The sequence below is a fragment of the Chenopodium quinoa genome, unplaced genomic scaffold, assembly GCF_001683475.1.
Source record: "Chenopodium quinoa cultivar QQ74 unplaced genomic scaffold, ASM168347v1, whole genome shotgun sequence".
NCBI lineage: Eukaryota > Viridiplantae > Streptophyta > Magnoliopsida > Caryophyllales > Amaranthaceae > Chenopodium > Chenopodium quinoa.
The window spans coordinates 1104526-1131115 of NW_018743987.1; the positions used below are offsets into that span (position 1 = coordinate 1104526).

Here is a 26590-nt window from a genome sequence, read left to right on the forward strand (position 1 = left end):
AGATATTAGACCTCTAACTAATTAATCTACTTAAGAAGGAGGCCTTTCACTTGGATGAATATAATACGCTATTGCAACTTTTGAACCTTTGAAGCAAGCAATGACTTCCCCTCAAGGCTCTACTAGATTTTCAACAACTATTCACCATAGAAATAGATGCTTCTAGAACTGGTCCAGGAACTATGTTAATGTAGGGTGGCCATCCCAATGCATTTTAACAGCAAGGCCTTATTAGCATAGAAGATTTTGCAACTATTAGCTTATGAAAGGGAGTTTCTTATGGCTATGTGTATATATATATATATATATATATATATATAGTGTGGATCATGTGAAAACAAGCCTATAGCTGAAAACTGAAAACGGACAATCAAGACCGTAAATTATGGCCCGTCAAATCTCACGGTTGTGAGTTTTTCCCCAATTTCACTCAAAATTTCTACAGTTTCTCTCTCCTCTTTCATTTGCACGTTATTTTCTTCCTCTTCTATTTTTTCTATCCTACTTTCTCTCTCCTAATTTTTGCCAATTTCATGCTACTTTTCCAAATCCAGCTTCAAATACTTTGATTTTCAACAATTTCTCAGCTCTACGATCTATTATCAAGTGAGTTATTCGTGTTAATTTCGCTATTTTTGCTTGATTTGAGATACTTAGGTTTCTGAAATATTGTTTGCTTTCTGAAATTTTGTTTACCTAAATTTCAAGCATATTTAGGAAATTTAATGTCCATTGTGTTTTTCGTTTATGATTTTTGCTTAATTTTGTAATTTTGCATGTTTTTGTTATTGATTTTTTCGATTTGATTTAAATTTTTGAGTTTCGACTTAATTTTCGTTTTCGTAGGAGTAGTTTTGAACGAATTTTGTTTACTTCCGCTTGATTTTAGTTAATTAGGTTTTTAAGTGTAATTTTTGCTCGAAACTCTGCTCTAATTGTTGTCCTTCACCTTTTTGTAACATGATTTTTGTGTTGATTAGTTCATTAGCTTTCTTAATTAATCCTCTTCATCGCTTCAAAAATGTTACTTGTCTCGCAGTTACATTATCAATCTTCTAGTCTTGATCTTAGTAAATTAGGTTTGAGTAAATTAGAAAATCAAGGTCTACTTATTTTTATTTTTTTAATCATAGGAGTACATGTTTAGTATTGGCAGGAGCTCCATTAGAAGCCTTGCCTTGTTATATGTTGTTGTTCGTTTCGTCGTCATACTCATAAATTTTCATGGCTTTGCTCAACAATTGTACTATGGCTTGGTCATTGTATATTTTTTATTCGTAATAATTTTAAATGATGTTCTCACTTTTTGTTCATTTTTATTCAATTTGAATTAGATTATGTTAAAAAGGAGAGGCCTTCGAAGCTCAACAAGAGTTAATTTGCAAGACATAGGAGGTATGATGAATGTTTGATTTTTGGATTATTATACCTTAATATTCAATTTTTGGAATTATACAATGTTAACGTGTTGGATTATATTACATTAGTGTCAGGAAAACAACAAGAAGAAGGCATGGAGGGTAGGTGTAGCATGGGTAGCAGAACAAGAACAATCCCAACAGTTTCAAGGTGTCCCAAGAATTTTCGCATTAACTCCAAATCAAGCCGAAGGATTGGCGATACTTAAAGCGATCAAAGAAACTCCTGCAGATTTCATCAATCTGGTGATCAAATTAGACTCTGATATAGTGATACATGCCCTACAAATTCAAACCAAGGCGGAGGAAGAGCTCAAACAGGTCATCATAGACATAAAAGACGCAGCAAGTTCTAGAGATTTTATAGCTTGTGTCAAAGTTAGCCGAAATACAGTCTAACAAGCCCACTTTCTAGCAGTTAAATGCAGGAAGTATGGGTAGATTGTCTCTGAGTTTTCTATTTTTACCCACCATAAAAAATAATAATTTGTATATAAACACCATTAATATACGAGTAGTTACCTTATTTTTATATAAAATAGTGACCTTTGTGTAAATATCGTAAAAAAATTATATAGTTACCTTATTTTTTAAATATAGTGACCTATGTGCAAGCTTCAACAAAATTGATATTATAACCTTGTTTGTACAAATGTCGTCAAAATTGTTATAACTTGATAAAGTTAGCTTAATTTTGTATATAGTGACCTCTGGTAAATGATGTCAAATTGATATAATTATCCGAAGTTTATTTATAGTTACCTTATTTTTGTATGTAATGACCTTAGCATGATGGAAATGTTGTAAAATTTGTTTTAGTCACCTTATTTTTGTATATAGAAACCTTTATGTAAATGTTGTCAAAATTGATGTAGTTACCTTATTTTTTATATATAGTGACCTTTATGTAAATGGTGTCAAAAACTCAAAGTAGATATAGTTATCTTATTTATGTACACAGTGACCTTTATGTAAATGTTGTCAAAATTGATATAATTACCTTATTTTTGTATATAATGACCTTTGTGTAAATATCGTCAAAATTGATATAGTTACGTCATTTTTATATATCGTTACGTTATTTTTATATATAGTTACTCTATTTAAATGACGTCAATTTAGATAAAGTTACCTTATTTTAGTATGTAGAGACTTCTAAAACGGTTGAATTGATTATATGTAAGGTTGGAAAGATTTTAGGGCTTTTAAGTCGTCTGATCTTTTATGCTAATAATGAATGGTTGAGATTTGTTGTTTTCAGCATAAGCCTTGTTTTCATCATAAGCCCTGTTTTCAGCGGAACCACCCCGTATGTGTGTGTGTGTGTGTGTGTGTGTGTTGTAGATAAATGCCAACACAATTTAATGACATTACCCTTCACTATCAAGACAGATTAATAGAGTAGGAAATAGTTGCTGGATTACAAGATAATGGCACCTCACCAGCAAAAATGGAAGGTTAGAGTATGTGATTGATGCTTTGTCGAGGATTCATGGTCCTGAGCTTTCAACTACGATAGTTTCCTCTATTCATTCATCTTTATTGGATGAAATTCAGAAGGTTTGGCAAAACGATCCCAATATACAGAAATTGATTAAAGAGATAAAAGAAAATCTTGCTACCCACCCTTACTATACCTGCAGCATGCATAATGTGTTTAGGAGAAAAGGAAGGGTTGGTCATTGATTTTGATGCTGGACTATAAGGCATAAAATATTGCAGTGGATGCATGCCTCTTCTGCAAGGGGTTACTCGGGTGTAGAAGCTACTTTCAAGAAACTTAATTCTATTGGTCAAGCAATAAGAAGACTATCATAGAGTACATAAGGAAAGGATTAGTCTGTCAAAAGTGCATGTATGATCGTAGTGCTTCACTAGGGCTTTTACAACCCTTCCCTATTCCTTACAAGGTGTGGGATGAGGTTTATATGGATTTCATTGAAGGTTTACCGAATTCCTTAGGTAAACAAGTCATTCGGTGGATGTAGATAAGTTAGCAAATATGCTCATTTTATACAACTGTCTCACTCCTATACTGCTCTTAAGGTGGCACAAGCATACATGGATAAAGTATTTAAGTTACATGGTTTCTCCAAGTGGGACAAGATCTTTATTACTAATTTATGGGTGGAGTTTGCAAAATCAGTATAATTGTTAAAGTTATTACCTTCTTCCTACCACGGCACCTCCATCTTCTTCCTTCTTTTTCCTCTTCCCACCATTTTTATTTTAAATCCCGATATTCCATTTAAGCTGCTCGAGTTTTACTCTCATGAACTCCCATTTGCACTATCATATTTCCAGCAGCTTCGCCACCAAATTAAGCGAAAACCCTAAGAAAAATTGGAGAAATAAAGGCATGGTTAGCCCCAAAGGATAGGGGTATCATCCTTCTCCATTGATGCCCCTTGCCATGATCAATTTCTCCATTGAAATTCTTTGTTTCTCCATTGAAGTTCTTTGATTCTCCATTGAGAATCTATTTTTGCTTGAATTCATTGCAATATTAACCCATAAGGTCTGATCCATATGCCTCAAGGATATGAAGTGAGGAACAATGTCACCACCTTACCATATCTCAACCTCATCAAGGTGTATTTTGACATGATCTTAGTGTTTTTTTATGATAAGAACCCTAATCAGACTAAACCCTCACGACTTTTTTAATCCAATATTTGCAGAATACACATTTAGGAGTGTAGAGGGGAGGATAAAGGAATCTCTATCCCCAAGCACGTTAGTATATACGGAATACCAAATATCAATCCAGACCAACTAAAGCTGCTCATCAGAGTGTACCAGAGAGATGGAACACTCCAATTAATAATTAAATGTATTGGTATCCCAGTGTTCTCAGATTATGCCAATTATTTTATAATTTGCCACTTTAGAGTTCAGACAAATCACGTTAATGCAAAGTTAGACAATTCAAGCTTCGCTATATATAAATGACATACTTTGCATTAGGTAATACTGCTAAACTTTACATAATTCCTGCATTCTAAACTCAAAGGCCCTGTACATATTAGGCCTTGTCTAGTACCAAAAAGGGGTTAATATCACTGTAGTTCCAACGTAAAGGTATCAGAATCAGCATTCGCACACTCCAGGTGGGTTATATGTATCAAAATCCTTTAACGTTTGACACGAATAAATCGGTTGTTAATCATCATACATCAGCAGGCAAGTTCAAATCAAAAAATCTGTCTTCAAAATCTGCAGTAGCATGTTTGCTGGAGTAAGCATCCACTCTCAACTTTTGACACGAATAAATCGGTTGTTGATCATCATACATCAGCAGGCAAGTTCAAATCAAAAAATCTGTCTTCAAAATCTGCAGTAGCATGTTTGCTGGAGGAGCATCCACTCTCAACTTGATTCAAACTGAAACTAGAAGATTCTGCCCTAGCACGTTTTCTTGAAGAGCATCCACTCTCAGTTTGATTCAGAACCAAGTCTGTAGATGACTCATCTGACCCCTTCACTCCTATATGTATAAGAACCAAGCCCGTATGTATCAGTAGCTTTCGAAAGACCAATTGGCGTTATTCTATCTTCAAACTTTCTTCACTAAATTAACTGGAAGCCAAAAGAGGTTATGACTTGGACCTACTAACCAGGTCAATTAAGCAAAAGTAGAGGTTAACTAAATTAAAATCAAGAAAGAGGTTCAGCAGACGTGTTTTGGCTTCAAGTAAATATGTCTAATCTCCCAAACAAAACTTATATATTCAGAATAATTGAAGTAAAAAAATCAACACAGCCTTTTAACTGTCTTTTACTGTGTCCTTTCAAAGGATAGATGAGCATCTAACCTTATATACAGAAGAATTTCTACGTATATTGTAACAATGGTTTACCAATCATAATCACAGGAGATCTGCTACAAAAAAATTATATGAAGATGACAAGAAAGAAAGAGATAAGTTGACCCAACAAAGATATATCAAAGTGGGTATCACCAAAAAAAAAAAAAAAAAAAAAAAAATCAAATCTAATGAAATGTGAAGTTAAACTAAATTGCATCGCATAAACTGTTTTTTCAACTTAAATCATTCACTAAATGCATTTTATACATTTCTAGGTTACTAGATAGAAAAAACTCTAGTACCAAAAGTTGTCATATTATTAACCAACCTAATCATTTTAGTCTAATTCTATAACAAAACCAACTATCTCAAATCTATAAGTTAAAAATCCTTACCATTAGAGCTGGAATTTCTCTCCCTGGTATAGCTATGGTTCCGCCAATCAGTTATTTCTGATGCTTTCTCCAACCCTTTTGACCTATATGGAGCAATTATGTGTATTGTGTGCTGAAGAGATCCTAACAGATCACCTTCAATGCATTCATACCTGCATAAAGTACACATTAAGCAAGTAAATGAAGTGTCCATGAGATATATCTTTATACACTAGGAAAAGAACAGATAACAAAATATGATAAGCATCTGCCAGCACTATACATTTTCCTGCATAAATTGTCAACAATGGTCATCATCGTTATTATCCGCATTCTTGTTTCTAAAACTTTGTCATCGTCAAGAGTATGAAATGGCTCCTCTAGACACATTGAAAGTTTCTCAATATTGGCCTCTAATTGCTGTTGCTGGTCTTCAAACAAGTTCTTTATTATTTCTCTTTCCTCCTTTGACATTTCATTCCTAAACAGCTCATTACCAAACATGTAATAAGCAAATGGGTATGAATATGACAAGATACGTCTGGACCTAAACAATCTGTAAAGTCCATTTGTCACCCAGCTGAAGTCCTTGGAGGTTGTATCCCTGTCTTCCAAACTTGATATCTTCTCCTTAATAGTTTCCTCCAGTTTAGCTTCGAGCTTATATGAATCTGTGTGAGCTTTATAACGATTATGATAGTGAATATAACGCCACCATTCCAACTTTGCATGCTCAGCTTTCTTTAGATCATCTTCTTTGAATCTCCCGCAACTGTGACCGGCAATAGTAGACCATGTGTGCTCTCTACCTGTAGCTCCACCACAAAGCCAGCTGCATCCAAAGACCAATAAAAGACTAATTCACAAACAAGTACTCTAGGAGAAATCAAAATTCCAGTTACAGTCAAAACCAGCATAATCAGCAGAGTTCTAACATCCGTCTACTTTTTGTATAACTCCAAGAACTTTAAAAGATGAAGGAGCTTGTAATGTGATTATGTGAAAAGGTTAACAAAAAATGAAAAGTAAATGAGGTTAAACAAGTAGCTTCAAAACCACAAAATATGTTCCGCCATTTAAGTTTCTATTGAATATGGAGTAACCAATGTGTCAACTCTGTCATGCAACCACGCAAGAAAGCTATTTAACACCAAAAGTATCTAAACTTACAGATTGAAAGTAAAAATAAGCATGCAATTGCTACTTACCAGACACAAGATATAGTCATATAGCTAGGATTAGAAATTAAGAAGCCTTTAATCACACAAAAATATGGAAACAGACGAGTTACAAACCTTGTATTTTTGCATGTGCTCATAATGTGTATGTATACACACTGAAACACATATATGATGCATGCATACACACCGGAACACATAAATGATGCATACATACAAATTAATACACACCAAGCTAAGCTTGACCTAGTGGAAACTAAAAAGGAGAGCATCTTCCAACCATGAGGTTGGAGGTTCATTTCCCACTAGGGAAAATTTGAGGAGCAGATTTCCTTACCTATCCCACACTTTCCCATATTGTCTAGCACGCTTACACGGGCCAAGTCGACTGAGCAGTTCCAGCCCGATAGGTGATGCGTGCATCAATGTGAACGATGAGCATGTTGAAGAATTATTCCAAGAAAGTCAAGAAAGCATGAATCTATACTTGGAAGCTTCTTCAATAGGTCAAACTTACTATCGGGGGCATCAAGACAAAGCCACGCTTTGTATGGTGGCGTTCTTGGGAGTTCTTGAAGCTTCTTGATAGTTCTTTAAGGTTTCTTTAAAAGCTTTCTTAGGTTTTTGCTTACAAGTTTTTACCTTTCACTTGAAAGGGTTTTTCTTGTTTTAAGCACTTAGGATTTCTAATTGCATTAGGAATTGTTTTAGTCTAGTAGGCGTCAATAATAGCTTGGAGTGCAAGCTTGAGTTAGGATAAAATAGGCAAGTTTTATCTTAAGAGTAGTTAGAGTTTAAGTAGGATTAAATAACTAAATCAAAGTTATCTAAACTTGATTAAGTTATGCAATCCGTGGGTTTTTGTTAGGGGATTAGAATTCTAATTCAAGTGGGATTAGGATAATTGATTGAGTTTATAAATATAGGGTTGTAATCTTCGAATAATATACAAGTTTAATCATACATTCATAATAATATTTCTTATTGCTTTTGTTTAAGTTGGATTACTTAAATTCTTGATTGGTGGATTCCAATTTGCTGTTTTGTTTGTTTTAGTTAAAACAATCACCTAGGTTGATTAATTAGGTGGATTCTTGATTAATTAATCTAAGTTTCTTGCTTAATTCTTGGTGAATTTTCTGTATAGAATTAGGTTAGATTCATATCTTTGTGAGGCTTAGTTTTCGGACTAAAAATCACATCATCTTGGTATCAGAGCACGGTTTCGGTAGAAAATAAACTGGTAACGTTTGGCTGGGAATTTTTGAGTGATTCTTTTTGCATTAGTCTCTAAAAACGTCTAGCTATCACCATATAAAATTTCGTAGCTTTTGGTTGAGTAACGAACTCTGTACAGCCTTAAACTTTTGGTGTTGTTGCACTGGGTTGTGGTTGGGAGTCCGGTTTTTGTTTGCTTCAAGATTCCTTCAAGATTTGATCTTTTAATCAAGATTTTTGCATAACCAACCTGGTTTGTGTAGGAGCAATGAGTGACGAAGAAATCCCAGGGATTCCAAGGGGTTTGAACCTTGATCAAGCGCATAACTTGCGGAGGGATCGTCAAATAGAGCGATTGTCACAACAATTGCAAGAAGTATTGGCTAGGCTTGACGAACGTGACAAAACTTCATCTTCAAGGAAGAACAAATCAGTTGCAATTTCTAGTTCAAGTGAAGACGAATATGACAGGAGAAAAGCAAGTAGATCACGACATAAAGATTCATCTTCGAGTGATGAACCTAGAAGGCATAGACGGAAGAACAAGGCCAAAGATGATGACCGAAATATAAGGTTAGATTTTCCGGAATTCAATGGTAGTATGCTAGACCCCGAAAAATATTTTGAGTGGGTTAGAAGAGCCGAAACACTCTTTGATTACAAGGAGTATGATGAACGAAAGAGGTGCAAACTTGCTGAATTAAAACTCACAGGTTATGCGAGTTTATGGTATGATAATCTCAAGAAAAAGAGACGCAAGGAGGGACGATCCAAGATCACTACTTGGACACAATTGCAGAAATATATGAAGCGTCAATTTGTGCCCCATGAGTACGTGCAAGAAGTGTATCTCAAGATGCAGACTTTTAAGCAAGGAAATCAATCCGTGGAGGCTTATTTGTGTGAGTTTGAGAAACTATGTTTATTGTGTGATTTAGAAGAAATTCTAGAGCACAAAATAGCACGTTTTATTGCAGGTTTGAACGAAAATGTTCAAGAGAAGATTGAATTGCACGAATACTATTCGTTTGAAGAAGTATGCAAGGCGGCCATTAAGGTTGAAAGACAATTCAAGGCCAAGAAGACCTCAAGTGTGAAACCGTTCACACGCACGTTCACAAAGGCTAGTGACAAGCCTACCTTTGATAGGACTTCTCCTAATCCGTATGCTAAAGATAACAAACCCAGAAACGAAGCTAGCAAGAAGGTGACCGAAGATAGAAAATGTTTCAAATGTGGGAGTGTTGGCCACATAGCAAGCAATTGCTACTCAAAACGCACTATGACGGCTCAAGAATGGGAAGAAGAGAAAGCTAGGTGCGAGGGAAATAGTGACATGGAGGTTGTGGTCGAGAAAGAACGTGATTTTGAAGAAGAGGAGGGTAGTGCCGAAGAGGTTGATGGTGAAACGCAAGGAAAGAGCTTGGTTCTAAGGAGAGCTCTTCACTCTAAACCTATGCCCGTTGAAGAGAATCAAAGAGAGAAAATCTTTTTAACAAGGTGCAAGGTGGAAGATCGATTGTGTGACGTAATAATAGACTCGGGAAGTTGCACAAATGTGGTGTCTACAACTTTGATCAACAAATTAGAGTGGCCTACAACCGATCACCCAAAACCTTACAAGCTACATTGGCTCAATGATGCTAGTGACGTGAAGGTAACGAAACGAGCCCTAATCACCTTTTCAATTGGCAAATATCATGATAAAGTTTTATGTGATGTATGCCCTATGGATGCTTGTCATATCTTATTGGGTAGACCATGGCAATATGATAGATTTGTCAAGTTTAATGGTAGGACAAATGTGTATATAATTCGAAAAGGAAAGGGGGAAAAATCATATGCATTGAAACCACTTGTTGATCATAGAATTAACCCTAGTTCAAAAGGTGCATATTTAATTGGGGAAAAGGAGTTGGAGAAAGAGATCAACAACAACAATATAGTATATATTATGGTGGCTAACAATGTGCAAGTGAATGAAAGTAAACAAGAAAAGAGGCCCGTGGAATTAGAAGTAGTATTGCAAGAGTATTGTGATGTTTTTCCTAGTGAATTACCACCGGGATTACCACCAATTCGTGGTATTGAACATCAAATTGATCTTATTCCGGGAGCTCCACTACCTAACAAGGCAGTATATAGAAGTAATCCGGAAGAAACAAAGGAAATGCAACGTCAAATAGAGGAATTGATGCAAAGAGGCTACGTGAAAGAGAGTATGAGCCCATGTGCCGTGCCTACATTGTTAGTTCCAAAAAAAGATGGGAGTTGGCGTATGTGCATTGATAGTAGGAGTGTGAACAACATAACCATCAAGTATAGATTTCCTATACCTAGACTTGATGATTTGTTAGACGAATTGCATGGTTCAAAGCTATTTTCCAAGATTGATCTTATGAGTGGCTATCATCAAATACGCATGAGGGAAGGAGATGAATGGAAGACGGCTTTCAAGACTAAAGTGGGGTTGTATGAGTGGTTGGTCATGCCTTTTGGTCTAACCAATGCGCCCAGTACATTTATGAGATTGATGAACGAGGTGTTGAAACCATTTCTTGGAAGGTTCGTAGTTGTTTACTTGGATGACATATTAATTTATTCTGAAAATTTCAATGATCATCTAATGCATTTGAGAAGCGTTTTGGAGGTTCTTAGGGAGAAGAAGTTGTACGCAAAATTGGAAAAATGTTATTTTCTTGTTCCTAGCGTGACGTTTCTAGGGTATGTAGTATCCAAAGATGGTGTGTCCGTGGATCAATCCAAGGTTGAAGCTATCAAGACTTGGCCCGTACCTACCAATGTGAGTGAAGTTAGATCGTTTCATGGTCTAGCGTCGTTTTATAGAAGATTTGTGAAGAATTTTTCCACGATAGTTGCACCTATGACTGAATGCTTGAAGAAAGACAAGGGAAGATTCGAGTGGACCAAGGAAGCCCAACGTGCATTTGATTTGGTCAAAAGGAAGCTATGTGAAGCACCCGTACTTGCATTGCCGGATTTTTCACAACCATTTGAGGTAGAGACCGACGCTAGTGGTGTAGGGATTGGTGCCGTTTTGGTTCAAAAGAAGCGCCCTATTGCCTATTTTAGTGAGAAATTAAACGGTGCTAGATTGAACTATTCTACCTATGACAAGGAGTTCTATGCTATTGTGCGAGCATTGGACCATTGGAGTCACTATTTGCGCCCAAATCACTTTGTGTTGCATAGTGATCACGAAGCTTTGAAGTACATTCATGGTCAACAAAAATTGAACCCTAGACATGCTAAATGGGTAGAGTTTCTACAAGCTTTCAATTTTTCTTCAAAGTATAAGGAGGGGAAAGCAAATGTAGTGGCCGATGCACTATCTAGAAGACACACGTTGCTTGGAGTGTTGAATTGTAAACTACTTGGTTTCGCGTTAATCAAGGAGTACTATAAGGGGGACGTGGATTTCTCTACAATCCTAGAGGAGTGTTCCAAGGGGGCCGTAGGTTCCTATGTTTTACAAGACGGTTTTCTTTTCAAGGGGAATCGTTTGTGCGTGCCTAAGTGTTCTATTAGAGAATTAATAGTAAGAGAAGTGCATGGAGGAGGGATAGCGGGACATTTTGGCATAACGAAAACATTAACTATGCTGCAAGAGCATTTTTATTGGCCTAGAATGCTAGCGGATGTACAATCAATAGTTTCTAGGTGTGCAACATGTCAAAAAGCCAAGGCTACGTTTCATCAAGGCTTATATACGCCCTTGCCCGTGCCAGATTCACCTTGGGAAGACGTGTCTATGGATTTTGTAGTTGGTTTGCCAAGGACTCAAAGAGGAAAGGACTCAATCATGGTTGTAGTGGATCGATTTTCCAAGATGGCTCATTTCATACCTTGTCACAAAGTGGACGATGCTATGAAAGTGGCGGAATTGTATTTCAAGGAAGTGGTGAGACTACATGGGTTGCCGAACAATATTGTGAGTGATCGTGATACAAAGTTCATGAGTTTCTTTTGGAAATCACTATGGAAGTTGGTGGGAACGAAGCTGTTATTTAGTACATCATATCACCCGCAAACGGACGGACAAACGGAGGTAACAAATCGAACTCTTGGTGTGCTTTTACGTGGACTAGTGAGCAACACACAAAAAGATTGGGATATTAAGCTTGCTCATGCCGAGTTTGCTTACAATAGATCACCTACTTATGCCACAAAACACACACCATTCGAAGTTGTTTATGGTGTCAATCCAAAAATGCCCATTGATTTAATTGAAATTCCAAAAGGGGAAGTGATTCATAAGGATGCCGAGACTAAAATCAAGTACATGATAAAGCTACACGCACAAGTTAGAGCTAGGATTGAACGTGTCAATGAACTCTACAAAGCACGAGCTAACAAGAACAAAAAGCCACAAAGTTTTGAAGTTGGCGACTTGGTGTGGCTACACTTGAGAAAAGAGAGATTTCCTAACAAACGAAAGAATAAATTGATGCCAAGAAGTGAGGGGCCGTTCAAGATTATTGAGAAGATCAATGAGAATGCATATAAGCTTGAATTGCCGGGAGAATATGGTGTAAGCGCAACATTTAATATTGGGGATTTGGTGAAGTATTTGCCAGATGGTGCTATTGAAGATTTGAGGGCAAATTCTTTTGAAGAAGGGGAGGATGATGCGTGCATCAATGTGAACGATGAGCATGTTGAAGAATTATTCCAAGAAAGTCAAGAAAGCATGAATCTATACTTGGAAGCTTCTTCAATAGGTCAAACTTACTATCGGGGGCATCAAGACAAAGCCACGCTTTGTATGGTGGCGTTCTTGGGAGTTCTTGAAGCTTCTTGATAGTTCTTTAAGGTTTCTTTAAAAGCTTTCTTAGGTTTTTGCTTACAAGTTTTTACCTTTCACTTGAAAGGGTTTTTCTTGTTTTAAGCACTTAGGATTTCTAATTGCATTAGGAATTGTTTTAGTCTAGTAGGCGTCAATAATAGCTTGGAGTGCAAGCTTGAGTTAGGATAAAATAGGCAAGTTTTATCTTAAGAGTAGTTAGAGTTTAAGTAGGATTAAATAACTAAATCAAAGTTATCTAAACTTGATTAAGTTATGCAATCCGTGGGTTTTTGTTAGGGGATTAGAATTCTAATTCAAGTGGGATTAGGATAATTGATTGAGTTTATAAATATAGGGTTGTAATCTTCGAATAATATACAAGTTTAATCATACATTCATAATAATATTTCTTATTGCTTTTGTTTAAGTTGGATTACTTAAATTCTTGATTGGTGGATTCCAATTTGCTGTTTTGTTTGTTTTAGTTAAAACAATCACCTAGGTTGATTAATTAGGTGGATTCTTGATTAATTAATCTAAGTTTCTTGCTTAATTCTTGGTGAATTTTCTGTATAGAATTAGGTTAGATTCATATCTTTGTGAGGCTTAGTTTTCGGACTAAAAATCACATCATCTTGGTATCAGAGCACGGTTTCGGTAGAAAATAAACTGGTAACGTTTGGCTGGGAATTTTTGAGTGATTCTTTTTGCATTAGTCTCTAAAAACGTCTAGCTATCACCATATAAAATTTCGTAGCTTTTGGTTGAGTAACGAACTCTGTACAGCCTTAAACTTTTGGTGTTGTTGCACTGGGTTGTGGTTGGGAGTCCGGTTTTTGTTTGCTTCAAGATTCCTTCAAGATTTGATCTTTTAATCAAGATTTTTGCATAACCAACCTGGTTTGTGTAGGAGCAATGAGTGACGAAGAAATCCCAGGGATTCCAAGGGGTTTGAACCTTGATCAAGCGCATAACTTGCGGAGGGATCGTCAAATAGAGCGATTGTCACAACAATTGCAAGAAGTATTGGCTAGGCTTGACGAACGTGACAAAACTTCATCTTCAAGGAAGAACAAATCAGTTGCAATTTCTAGTTCAAGTGAAGACGAATATGACAGGAGAAAAGCAAGTAGATCACGACATAAAGATTCATCTTCGAGTGATGAACCTAGAAGGCATAGACGGAAGAACAAGGCCAAAGATGATGACCGAAATATAAGGTTAGATTTTCCGGAATTCAATGGTAGTATGCTAGACCCCGAAAAATATTTTGAGTGGGTTAGAAGAGCCGAAACACTCTTTGATTACAAGGAGTATGATGAACGAAAGAGGTGCAAACTTGCTGAATTAAAACTCACAGGTTATGCGAGTTTATGGTATGATAATCTCAAGAAAAAGAGACGCAAGGAGGGACGATCCAAGATCACTACTTGGACACAATTGCAGAAATATATGAAGCGTCAATTTGTGCCCCATGAGTACGTGCAAGAAGTGTATCTCAAGATGCAGACTTTTAAGCAAGGAAATCAATCCGTGGAGGCTTATTTGTGTGAGTTTGAGAAACTATGTTTATTGTGTGATTTAGAAGAAATTCTAGAGCACAAAATAGCACGTTTTATTGCAGGTTTGAACGAAAATGTTCAAGAGAAGATTGAATTGCACGAATACTATTCGTTTGAAGAAGTATGCAAGGCGGCCATTAAGGTTGAAAGACAATTCAAGGCCAAGAAGACCTCAAGTGTGAAACCGTTCACACGCACGTTCACAAAGGCTAGTGACAAGCCTACCTTTGATAGGACTTCTCCTAATCCGTATGCTAAAGATAACAAACCCAGAAACGAAGCTAGCAAGAAGGTGACCGAAGATAGAAAATGTTTCAAATGTGGGAGTGTTGGCCACATAGCAAGCAATTGCTACTCAAAACGCACTATGACGGCTCAAGAATGGGAAGAAGAGAAAGCTAGGTGCGAGGGAAATAGTGACATGGAGGTTGTGGTCGAGAAAGAACGTGATTTTGAAGAAGAGGAGGGTAGTGCCGAAGAGGTTGATGGTGAAACGCAAGGAAAGAGCTTGGTTCTAAGGAGAGCTCTTCACTCTAAACCTATGCCCGTTGAAGAGAATCAAAGAGAGAAAATCTTTTTAACAAGGTGCAAGGTGGAAGATCGATTGTGTGACGTAATAATAGACTCGGGAAGTTGCACAAATGTGGTGTCTACAACTTTGATCAACAAATTAGAGTGGCCTACAACCGATCACCCAAAACCTTACAAGCTACATTGGCTCAATGATGCTAGTGACGTGAAGGTAACGAAACGAGCCCTAATCACCTTTTCAATTGGCAAATATCATGATAAAGTTTTATGTGATGTATGCCCTATGGATGCTTGTCATATCTTATTGGGTAGACCATGGCAATATGATAGATTTGTCAAGTTTAATGGTAGGACAAATGTGTATATAATTCGAAAAGGAAAGGGGGAAAAATCATATGCATTGAAACCACTTGTTGATCATAGAATTAACCCTAGTTCAAAAGGTGCATATTTAATTGGGGAAAAGGAGTTGGAGAAAGAGATCAACAACAACAATATAGTATATATTATGGTGGCTAACAATGTGCAAGTGAATGAAAGTAAACAAGAAAAGAGGCCCGTGGAATTAGAAGTAGTATTGCAAGAGTATTGTGATGTTTTTCCTAGTGAATTACCACCGGGATTACCACCAATTCGTGGTATTGAACATCAAATTGATCTTATTCCGGGAGCTCCACTACCTAACAAGGCAGCATATAGAAGTAATCCGGAAGAAACAAAGGAAATGCAACGTCAAATAGAGGAATTGATGCAAAGAGGCTACGTGAAAGAGAGTATGAGCCCATGTGCCGTGCCTACATTGTTAGTTCCAAAAAAAGATGGGAGTTGGCGTATGTGCATTGATAGTAGGAGTGTGAACAACATAACCATCAAGTATAGATTTCCTATACCTAGACTTGATGATTTGTTAGACGAATTGCATGGTTCAAAGCTATTTTCCAAGATTGATCTTATGAGTGGCTATCATCAAATACGCATGAGGGAAGGAGATGAATGGAAGACGGCTTTCAAGACTAAAGTGGGGTTGTATGAGTGGTTGGTCATGCCTTTTGGTCTAACCAATGCGCCCAGTACATTTATGAGATTGATGAACGAGGTGTTGAAACCATTTCTTGGAAGGTTCGTAGTTGTTTACTTGGATGACATATTAATTTATTCTGAAAATTTCAATGATCATCTAATGCATTTGAGAAGCGTTTTGGAGGTTCTTAGGGAGAAGAAGTTGTACGCAAAATTGGAAAAATGTTATTTTCTTGTTCCTAGCGTGACGTTTCTAGGGTATGTAGTATCCAAAGATGGTGTGTCCGTGGATCAATCCAAGGTTGAAGCTATCAAGACTTGGCCCGTACCTACCAATGTGAGTGAAGTTAGATCGTTTCATGGTCTAGCGTCGTTTTATAGAAGATTTGTGAAGAATTTTTCCACGATAGTTGCACCTATGACTGAATGCTTGAAGAAAGACAAGGGAAGATTCGAGTGGACCAAGGAAGCCCAACGTGCATTTGATTTGGTCAAAAGGAAGCTATGTGAAGCACCCGTACTTGCATTGCCGGATTTTTCACAACCATTTGAGGTAGAGACCGACGCTAGTGGTGTAGGGATTGGTGCCGTTTTGGTTCAAAAGAAGCGCCCTATTGCCTATTTTAGTGAGAAATTAAACGGTGCTAGATTGAACTATTCTACCTATGACAAGGAGTTCTATGCTATTGTGCGAGCATTGGACCATTGGAGTCACTATTTGCGCCCAAATCACTTTGTGTTGCATAGTGATCACGAAGCTTTGAAGTACATTCATGGTCAACAAAAATTGAACCCTAGACATGCTAAATGGGTAGAGTTTCTACAAGCTTTCAATTTTTCTTCAAAGTATAAGGAGGGGAAAGCAAATGTAGTGGCCGATGCACTATCTAGAAGACACACGTTGCTTGGAGTGTTGAATTGTAAACTACTTGGTTTCGCGTTAATCAAGGAGTACTATAAGGGGGACGTGGATTTCTCTACAATCCTAGAGGAGTGTTCCAAGGGGGCCGTAGGTTCCTATGTTTTACAAGACGGTTTTCTTTTCAAGGGGAATCGTTTGTGCGTGCCTAAGTGTTCTATTAGAGAATTAATAGTAAGAGAAGTGCATGGAGGAGGGATAGCGGGACATTTTGGCATAACGAAAACATTAACTATGCTGCAAGAGCATTTTTATTGGCCTAGAATGCTAGCGGATGTACAATCAATAGTTTCTAGGTGTGCAACATGTCAAAAAGCCAAGGCTACGTTTCATCAAGGCTTATATACGCCCTTGCCCGTGCCAGATTCACCTTGGGAAGACGTGTCTATGGATTTTGTAGTTGGTTTGCCAAGGACTCAAAGAGGAAAGGACTCAATCATGGTTGTAGTGGATCGATTTTCCAAGATGGCTCATTTCATACCTTGTCACAAAGTGGACGATGCTATGAAAGTGGCGGAATTGTATTTCAAGGAAGTGGTGAGACTACATGGGTTGCCGAACAATATTGTGAGTGATCGTGATACAAAGTTCATGAGTTTCTTTTGGAAATCACTATGGAAGTTGGTGGGAACGAAGCTGTTATTTAGTACATCATATCACCCGCAAACGGACGGACAAACGGAGGTAACAAATCGAACTCTTGGTGTGCTTTTACGTGGACTAGTGAGCAACACACAAAAAGATTGGGATATTAAGCTTGCTCATGCCGAGTTTGCTTACAATAGATCACCTACTTATGCCACAAAACACACACCATTCGAAGTTGTTTATGGTGTCAATCCAAAAATGCCCATTGATTTAATTGAAATTCCAAAAGGGGAAGTGATTCATAAGGATGCCGAGACTAAAATCAAGTACATGATAAAGCTACACGCACAAGTTAGAGCTAGGATTGAACGTGTCAATGAACTCTACAAAGCACGAGCTAACAAGAACAAAAAGCCACAAAGTTTTGAAGTTGGCGACTTGGTGTGGCTACACTTGAGAAAAGAGAGATTTCCTAACAAACGAAAGAATAAATTGATGCCAAGAAGTGAGGGGCCGTTCAAGATTATTGAGAAGATCAATGAGAATGCATATAAGCTTGAATTGCCGGGAGAATATGGTGTAAGCGCAACATTTAATATTGGGGATTTGGTGAAGTATTTGCCAGATGGTGCTATTGAAGATTTGAGGGCAAATTCTTTTGAAGAAGGGGAGGATGATGCGTGCATCAATGTGAACGATGAGCATGTTGAAGAATTATTCCAAGAAAGTCAAGAAAGCATGAATCTATACTTGGAAGCTTCTTCAATAGGTCAAACTTACTATCGGGGGCATCAAGACAAAGCCACGCTTTGTATGGTGGCGTTCTTGGGAGTTCTTGAAGCTTCTTGATAGTTCTTTAAGGTTTCTTTAAAAGCTTTCTTAGGTTTTTGCTTACAAGTTTTTACCTTTCACTTGAAAGGGTTTTTCTTGTTTTAAGCACTTAGGATTTCTAATTGCATTAGGAATTGTTTTAGTCTAGTAGGCGTCAATAATAGCTTGGAGTGCAAGCTTGAGTTAGGATAAAATAGGCAAGTTTTATCTTAAGAGTAGTTAGAGTTTAAGTAGGATTAAATAACTAAATCAAAGTTATCTAAACTTGATTAAGTTATGCAATCCGTGGGTTTTTGTTAGGGGATTAGAATTCTAATTCAAGTGGGATTAGGATAATTGATTGAGTTTATAAATATAGGGTTGTAATCTTCGAATAATATACAAGTTTAATCATACATTCATAATAATATTTCTTATTGCTTTTGTTTAAGTTGGATTACTTAAATTCTTGATTGGTGGATTCCAATTTGCTGTTTTGTTTGTTTTAGTTAAAACAATCACCTAGGTTGATTAATTAGGTGGATTCTTGATTAATTAATCTAAGTTTCTTGCTTAATTCTTGGTGAATTTTCTGTATAGAATTAGGTTAGATTCATATCTTTGTGAGGCTTAGTTTTCGGACTAAAAATCACATCAATAGGGCCCTTAATCTTATAAAAAGAAAATGAAAAAAAAGAATAAAAATACACAGCTGGAAACAATACATAGTTACAACTTATAATCACCCCAAGGTCTCTCCATAAACCATAAAATCTAGTTGAATCTTGGTCAAATGGATAAATAGGTAATTACAGTACAGACTCGACACTTAAATGACACAGCATGACAGAATTTAAAGCTACTGATAAAGATGATGTATATCAATCTTTCTTTATGAAAGAAGTAAAACAGCTAGATATCACCAGGTGTTGATCATAAACAATCACTGCAATGGCAGAAAGAGCCTGACAGAAGTGCTTACCAGAATGCTTGGCCACAAACACATACAACAAGGTTGCATCCTCCATTTTTTTCCACAGGTTTGTGACATTTAGGACAAGGCTTTGTGTGGCTTGTGATCCAATTGACTGTCTCTGATTCATCTTGACACTTCTTCATCCAAAGCTCCCACATCAAACAGGAGCAAGGAGAGTGTGCTTCAGATGAACAGCCAAAGCAGAACTGATGACCACATGCACATTCAACCTCAAAATAATCATCCTCCTCAACACGTATAGCATTTCCACAATGGGGAACACTTGGGCACCACTTAACCCTTTTATTATCCTCTATGTAGGACTCCAGAAGAAAGCGATCAAATTTTTCAGCCGCCACAGAATCTCTCTTAATAACCAAATTTCTTATTTTTCCATCATCACAAATAGCATTGCATTTATGTGCCATGCATCTAACTCGTCTACTCTCACCTTCATTTATCCTCACAATAAAATGTTCTGTCCAGCCTAGTTATCAGAAAATAGCAGAAAGGTAAAATTATGTTAGTTGGTTAAAGAAGACATAAGAAAGAGCAAGCTTCAATGTGCAAAATTTTGCAAAATAAAATATAGAAAAGTTACAGCCTTTTAAGGATCAAGAAGATATGCAGCCAGAAACTTAGACAAATCACCAATTTTCTACAATTCATAAGTTGAATTACATGCGAACAATCACATTGCACTACCTTGCGATTTGCTCATCGCCACCCCCCCCCCCCTCCTTTTTTATTGAAATCATCCCCACCTATAACTACTTTAATCTTAGTACCCACAGGAAACAACTTAGTTTTTTTTTTTTTTTTTTTTTTTTTTTTTGACACAACTTAGTTTTTTTAACAATACCCACAAACATTTACCCACTGTAGGCATTTTCTCTTCACCTTATTATTGATGAACTGAAACCAATTTCACTGAAATAAGATTGATATAAATAGAATTATATTATTTTTACTGAAATTTAATTATTTTAAATTATTAAAACTTACTTTTACTAAATCTTTATTATATTTGTTCTTTCAATATACTAATTAAAACTTCTCTACACTGAATTAGACTTATTTTAGCTTAAATAAAAAAAAATTTATACTTCTGAATATTATTTGATTAAGGTAAGGTGAACAAGGCCTTAGTTCATTGAGCTACATTCACAAGTTAGGAACTCTAAAACAAGCAAAATATTCTTTTAATTAATCCGAAACTCCGAAAGCCTTAGGTGAAAATGGAGCTAGAGATTAACAAAGGCCATTAACTCATCCTAATAAAGCACTGACTAGCACATTAAATAACCACATATTGACATGTTACTGTATCTGAGTCTGAGTACTCTATTGTTCAAATCTGGATACGCTCTGATATGTTTGGTTAAATAGGATATCATATTTACAGCACAACATATGCATTGTTATAGTAGCATATTCACATTCCAAAAAAACGTTAGGTGATGATCATAGAGAGCAAGTAGAGTAGTACACTTAAAGTTGACCACCTACCCCACCCCCAACCATCACACAAACTTACACAAAGTATGTGTCCAATTATAAATGAGCTCTTTTCTCTCTTCTATTTTTACTACATCACCTTTATAGCTGGTGGTGGTTAAATAGCAAAATTTGCTTCATGCTTGGTAGGTTTATAGGAGCTGGGTTGTGGAAGGCTTCAAGGGGAGTTATATATTGGTGGTTACTGAATAGGGTTGATTGGAGCTGTTTTGTTAAAGGACGCAGTGTAAGGGACTGGTTGTGTACCCAAACCATATGAAAATCTGCAAGAGTGGTTTGAAATATATATTGGATGGGTACCCGCGTCATTATCATTTTAAAAAGTTTTGGTTGCCCAAAAACCTTTTTTCTTTTTTTCTCAAAAGCCTAAACCCTTAAATTGTTAATAATTACATAAAATTTAGGTATTAGGTTTCTGACACCAAATTCAAATATTCTAGTACCTGTGTAAGTATTGAATTTCAGTTTAATGGTGATCAAATATTTGACTGATAACATCATCAGTTCAGGTACCCAACACATGTGCAGCTCTATTGTATGTGTTATAAGACTTATAAGAGGGGAAGTCAAAAGGTATTAAGTTGATGGAGGTGATGGAATGAACACATAGTAGGGAGGTTATTAAGGAGTTGGTTAGGTGGTCGGGGTATAAGAAGAGTTTGGTTTAATCATGATAAAGAAATTTGAGGTGTTCTTAGTCAATGGGAAGAGGAAATGAAAAAAATAGTTTCAGACATCATAAAAAAAAAAAGTTATTCACCTGTGCCCCCAAATAAAAGCTCTATTCCACCCAAAAACTTCGTATAAATATCAATTTCATTTTACTTTTATCTATTTCTTTATTTGGTTATAACCAACCAACCCCTCTATCTTTTTCTCTTGTTTATCCACTATTAATGAACCAAAGCCTAATATCTTTTTTATATTCACCTTTAATCAAACAAACCTCACTTTCTTATTATTCTATTCACAATATTACAAAAAATTGCAAAAGGCAAGGACGACTTTGATTTGGGGACGAAGGAGGTATTAAAGCTTCTTAATTACCTTCACCTCCCCTACAAACACCACAGCAAATACTTCCTAATTTCTACACATAAAAAGGGAACCATACAGTTATTTCAGTTCAGGTATCGTTGGAAAAGTTTAACAAACTCAAGCCACTATTAACCCATCTAAAAAGTAAACACATCACTGCATAATAACTCTCTTTACAAAATAATTTTGGTGGGTGCTTTAACAAGTAGCTATAAACCTGACTAGACCCAAGGTAGTCATCTACATGGCCGGCCAATAGCCAGATGCAACGAGCAGAGTTATTCAGGGCCCCAAACTTGTAAAGAGCACCTATTGTTCACTAAAGTTTTTTTGGGGTAATCAAATGAACTTTGTGATATTCAAGCAACCACTGTAGTAAACCCCAATTCCAATCCTTTGCCTTCGACAATTCATCTCTTTGGCTCATCCCAACTCCCAATTCCAATTGATTATCTTCTCTCTCTCTCTCTCCTCCCAACAAACACCATCAACTTCCTAATGTTTACACAGCAAGTCAGCAATTACTAATCACCAATGAGCATAAAACATGTACTCATTTTGATCTTCACTCTTTAACATACATGTACAGTCTTTCCCTTAATTTATTTTACAGCTGTTTGGCAAACAAAATTTCTACGTTCAACACTAAACTAAATATATTTAATGTGAACTCATTGTTACCACAATAATATCCCCAAACCAATATAAAACAGCTTAATTTTTCCTCCCTCACATATCTTACCAAGTATAAGCTTTCTATATACTACATCTTCAGTTAGCTCACGATCTCCAGTTTGTCAATAAATCAAATTCTAGCAGGCAGTGTGCCTTGTGAGTGGTCATAGCGTGGGTGAGTGTGTAGCTGAGGTGAGTGGTGCAATGGGCAGAGGTGAGTGGTGCAATGGGGATTTTTCTGTTTGAAGCAGTTAGGCACAGTTGTTTCAGTACAATTTTCCATTTCCATTGCAACTAAGTTGCTGAAGAAAATTGTATAGAAAGATTTACAGTGTGTTTGGATAAAGAAAGGGTAATGAAAAGAAGAAGAGGGAGGGGAAGGGGAAGGAAGTAAAAGGGGAGAGAGGGAAAAATGATAAGTCTTCCTTCCAAACCTCTTCATTTTTGGAGAGATCAATTTCTTACAATTTAATCCCACTATTTCTCTCCCATCCACCTCCCTTCCTTCCTCATTTGTAATCCAAATGAAAGATATCCATCAATTTCCCTTCGATATCCCTCCATTTCCCTTTCTTTCCCTCCAAATTTCAATCCAAACACACTGTTAATTTATTATTTGGTTTCAAAGAATCCTATAAAGGTGATCATCAATGATATAAAGTAAATATTAGTACTTTAAAGCAGTGATACCAGATTCACCAATCACCCCGCAAAAGCAAACCGGAAAAAGCAAATTGTAATATACAAGTTTTTGGTTAAATTTAACAAATTAGATAGTGAATTGTGAACCCGTAGCAAATCTCATACTAGTGAATCTGGTAACTACGCTTTGGACAAGTTTATTCATTCCAAAATTAATTAAAGTTGATAATTCCTAATAATTTAAGCAAAACCTATAATTAACACATGGCTTCCAAATGTTTGAGACAGGCTGTTCATCCATGGGGATTATTTATTACGAAGTAAAAAAAACAAAAAAAAAAAACATCAAGAGTTACTGAGGTTAGACAGCAATATCATTATTACCATATGACTATGCCTAAGAATGACCAGACTTAGACCAATATCCAACAAATAGATCTGCAAAAAAAAAGGCAATATAAACATATCTATCAATAGAAACAGCTATTTCGAACAGCAAAAAAATGGATTTTCCTTGCTGCACTTCAAAGTATTCTACCACTATGTTGTTTAATGGCCATACCATATTTATATTTTTCCACTCAGAGAATTATGAGAAGCTGAAGTTTGAAATAAAACACGAGCACATGAAGAGAAATTTTCTGAAGGCAACTTTGAAACCAAAATAAGAAAATAAAAGATAAAAGTTGAAACAAATATATAACCACAGTCCATAGCTAGTAAATAGAAGTGAGAAAAGAAGATTGGTGATAACGAAGACTAGAATCCTAAAAGACAAACGGAGCAAACTTTTAATTAAAAACATTAAAAAAAAAAAAAGTCTATGAATTTTAACCTCTTGCATTTTTTACAATATGAGATTGGTTATCATCTACAAATTCAATTGAATAGCTAGAGTGATATTTACTGTATCATAATAAAGTAGTATGAAATGCTTAACACGTAAAAATCACAATTTGTTGCTATTCATACCTGAATAAAAAATTTCAATATAAGCTCTACATACTGTCATCAGCAAAGATACTTACAATCATTGCAGAAGTAGTGGCCACAATCCATTGTTGTAAACTTATTGGCAGGATGTTCTTCCATACAAATGTCACAATCAAGAAAAGAACATGAAGAAGAAGGAATATTAGCATGTTCTGTTTCTCTGACACCAGCTTCCACATACAATTGTTCTTTTCCTCTTTCCACAAGCACTGCCAATATTTTTTCCACATCCCAACGATAATGTATAAGAAGGGTTCTTGCATGATGCTCCTTCAACGACAACAGATCCATTATTCTATGCAAGTCTTCAGTCTGCAACAAACAGTACCAGATTCAAAATCTTCAATTTCCAAGCAACAGATGCAAACCATAAAAACATTTCAACATATAAAGCTACATAGAGAAAGAGCCAAAGGGATAAATGCTAACCTGCGCTACTCGAAGTGAATCCCTTCTGATCACCTACATAGTGTCAAAGCAACAAAAAGAGATCAGTTAAAGCAAAATTTAAGCTATTATACAAACCACATTCAATTTTTACCTTTTCTTACATTTAATGTTTTGATAGGTATCTTTCCTCAAAGGTAAATAAGAAACTTAAATGGAGAAAAAAGCAGAGGCTTATACATAAACTAGAAACCAAAGAACAATTTAACACAAAAACGCTATAAAGTGCAACAACATTCACATTCACAAAATTATGAAATAGATTCAAAATTCACAGTTTTATGAAAAAATCATCTCTGTAAAAACATAACGCACCAGAATTTAAAATCAACTCAAATTCGAAGCTAATTTTTTTTTTTTTTTTAATTTTTTTTTTTTAAATTTTTCTTTTATTTTTCCATATTTTGACTAACAAGCATATCCAACACTCTTTGTAATGCACCAGAAATTAAGATCAACTCAAATTCGAAGCTAAAAAAAAGTATAATTTGTTTCCATAATTTGACTAATAACAACCGCCAATCATATCCAACACTCTTTGTAATTTTAAATAGTTCATGAATTGAGAACAAAGAAACTAAACCCAAAACCAGAAATTAAATTCCAGATACAACTCTTAAACAAAGTGAGACGAACTGAACAAAAGTTGCCACTTAAAAAACAAGATAAAACAGAATTAGATTAAAAGAATACCATCAATGAGATTTTAGGGCAAATATTTAAAGTAAAATTAACGCATACATCATCTAAAAAGGAGATGCATTCAAAATTCGGTGGTGCAAAAGAATAAAAGTAAAATTAAAAAAAAAAAAAAAAAACCTGCAAACTCATAGTTAAAAGAGAAATGCAGCAGAAATTAAGATCAATACCAATTCGAATTCTAAGCTAATAAAATTAAAATTTAACACTTGTCAACTACATTAAAAATTTATCAGGAAAAGTTGCCCTAAATTTTTTTTTTTTTTTTTTTTGAAAAAAATCATCCTCAAATAATTAAACAAACCCTAATTCAAGAGATTAGACAAGAAATCAAAATTGAGAATAGCAAATTTTTAAAATAAAATTTAAAAAAATAATAATAAATAGAAAAAAAATTAAAAAAAAAAAAAAACCTTGATTGATGAACCAGAGCGATTAGTGAGGGAAACATCAATATTAGCATCTTCAATTAAATTCAAAGAATCGCGATCATCTTCTTCTTCACCATCATCATAATAAAAATCATTATCACTATCAGCATAATCCTCCATTAAATTACCGCCAAATTAAACGCGAAAAATCAACAAAAAAATCTGCAAATTAACAGAATTAAACTCCAGAATTTGAAATTCTTGATCAAATTCTGAAATAAAAAAGGAAATTTAAGGAGAATTTAGGGCTTTACGAGGGCGATCGACTCAAAAGGAGAGCTTGCTGTGAAAGCCAAAACCCCAAGAGAGAGAAAGTAGAGAGAGAGAGAGTGAAGGTGGGAGAATTTTGGGCTTGTTCAAGTATATAAATATCATCAAAATAAATAAAGCTGTTTTTTGGGTTTGTATTTGTTATCTATTAATTTTTATAATTTAATTAATGAGTTAAAAAAGAAATCTGTTCAGAGAAGGAAGGAACTGATTACAGAACTACACTGGTTTGGCGTCAATGAGTCAACTTTGGGTATATACCAGTACAAGTTATCTACAAAAAATTTACAACATATACCAGTACAAGTCTGCTTTTTTAAGAAAATAAATTAATAAAATAAAAAATCTATTTTTATAGTTGAATTAAAAAAATTGGAGTGATCTCTCTAAATAATGCTAAAATACAAATTAATTCCTTATATAAGTCGGTTTAAAAACTACTTCCTACAATACTATCCACGTAGGATCGGTTACTAGGTTTGGAATTTGAAAGTATAGAACCGCTAGTACCATTAGAGATTCCATATATAGAACCGCTAGTACCATTAGAGATTCCATATATAAAACCGCAAATACCATTAGAGGTTCTATTATAGAACCGCTAATACCATTAGAGGTTCTATATGTGCATAAAACCTCTACTTTAGCTTTTACTAGCGGTTCTTTA

At 35.6% G+C, this 26590-nt stretch overlaps 1 protein-coding gene and 1 long non-coding RNA gene across 5 annotated transcripts; one reads left to right on the forward strand and one right to left on the reverse strand.

The window, feature by feature from the left end:
* The first annotated feature begins 352 nt into the window (after positions 1-352).
* LOC110690120 lies at positions 353-2119 on the forward strand. The gene is made up of 3 exons (XR_002505013.1): positions 353-606; positions 1335-1395; positions 1488-2119. It is a non-coding gene; the product is annotated as an uncharacterized LOC110690120 (long non-coding RNA).
* A 2240-nt stretch (positions 2120-4359) lies between these two features.
* LOC110690121 (probable E3 ubiquitin-protein ligase ARI2) lies at positions 4360-26068 on the reverse strand. 4 transcript variants are annotated; one of them, XM_021866947.1, is made up of 8 exons: positions 25636-26067; positions 24506-24538; positions 24112-24388; positions 19217-19697; positions 5885-6433; positions 5623-5774; positions 4765-4905; positions 4360-4646 (listed from the first exon to the last, which is right to left on the reverse strand). In XM_021866947.1, the coding sequence occupies exons 1-8, from the start codon at positions 25771-25773 to the stop codon at positions 4588-4590; spliced, it is 1830 nt and encodes a 609-aa protein (XP_021722639.1). In that variant the 5' UTR covers positions 25774-26067; the 3' UTR covers positions 4360-4587. The 4 variants fall into 4 exon arrangements, with proteins under 4 accessions (XP_021722639.1, XP_021722640.1, XP_021722638.1 ...); XM_021866948.1 differs by having other exon boundaries at positions 4360-4634; positions 4753-4905; XM_021866946.1 differs by having other exon boundaries at positions 4360-4905; positions 25636-25815; positions 25908-26063.
* Positions 26069-26590: the final 522 nt, after the last annotated feature.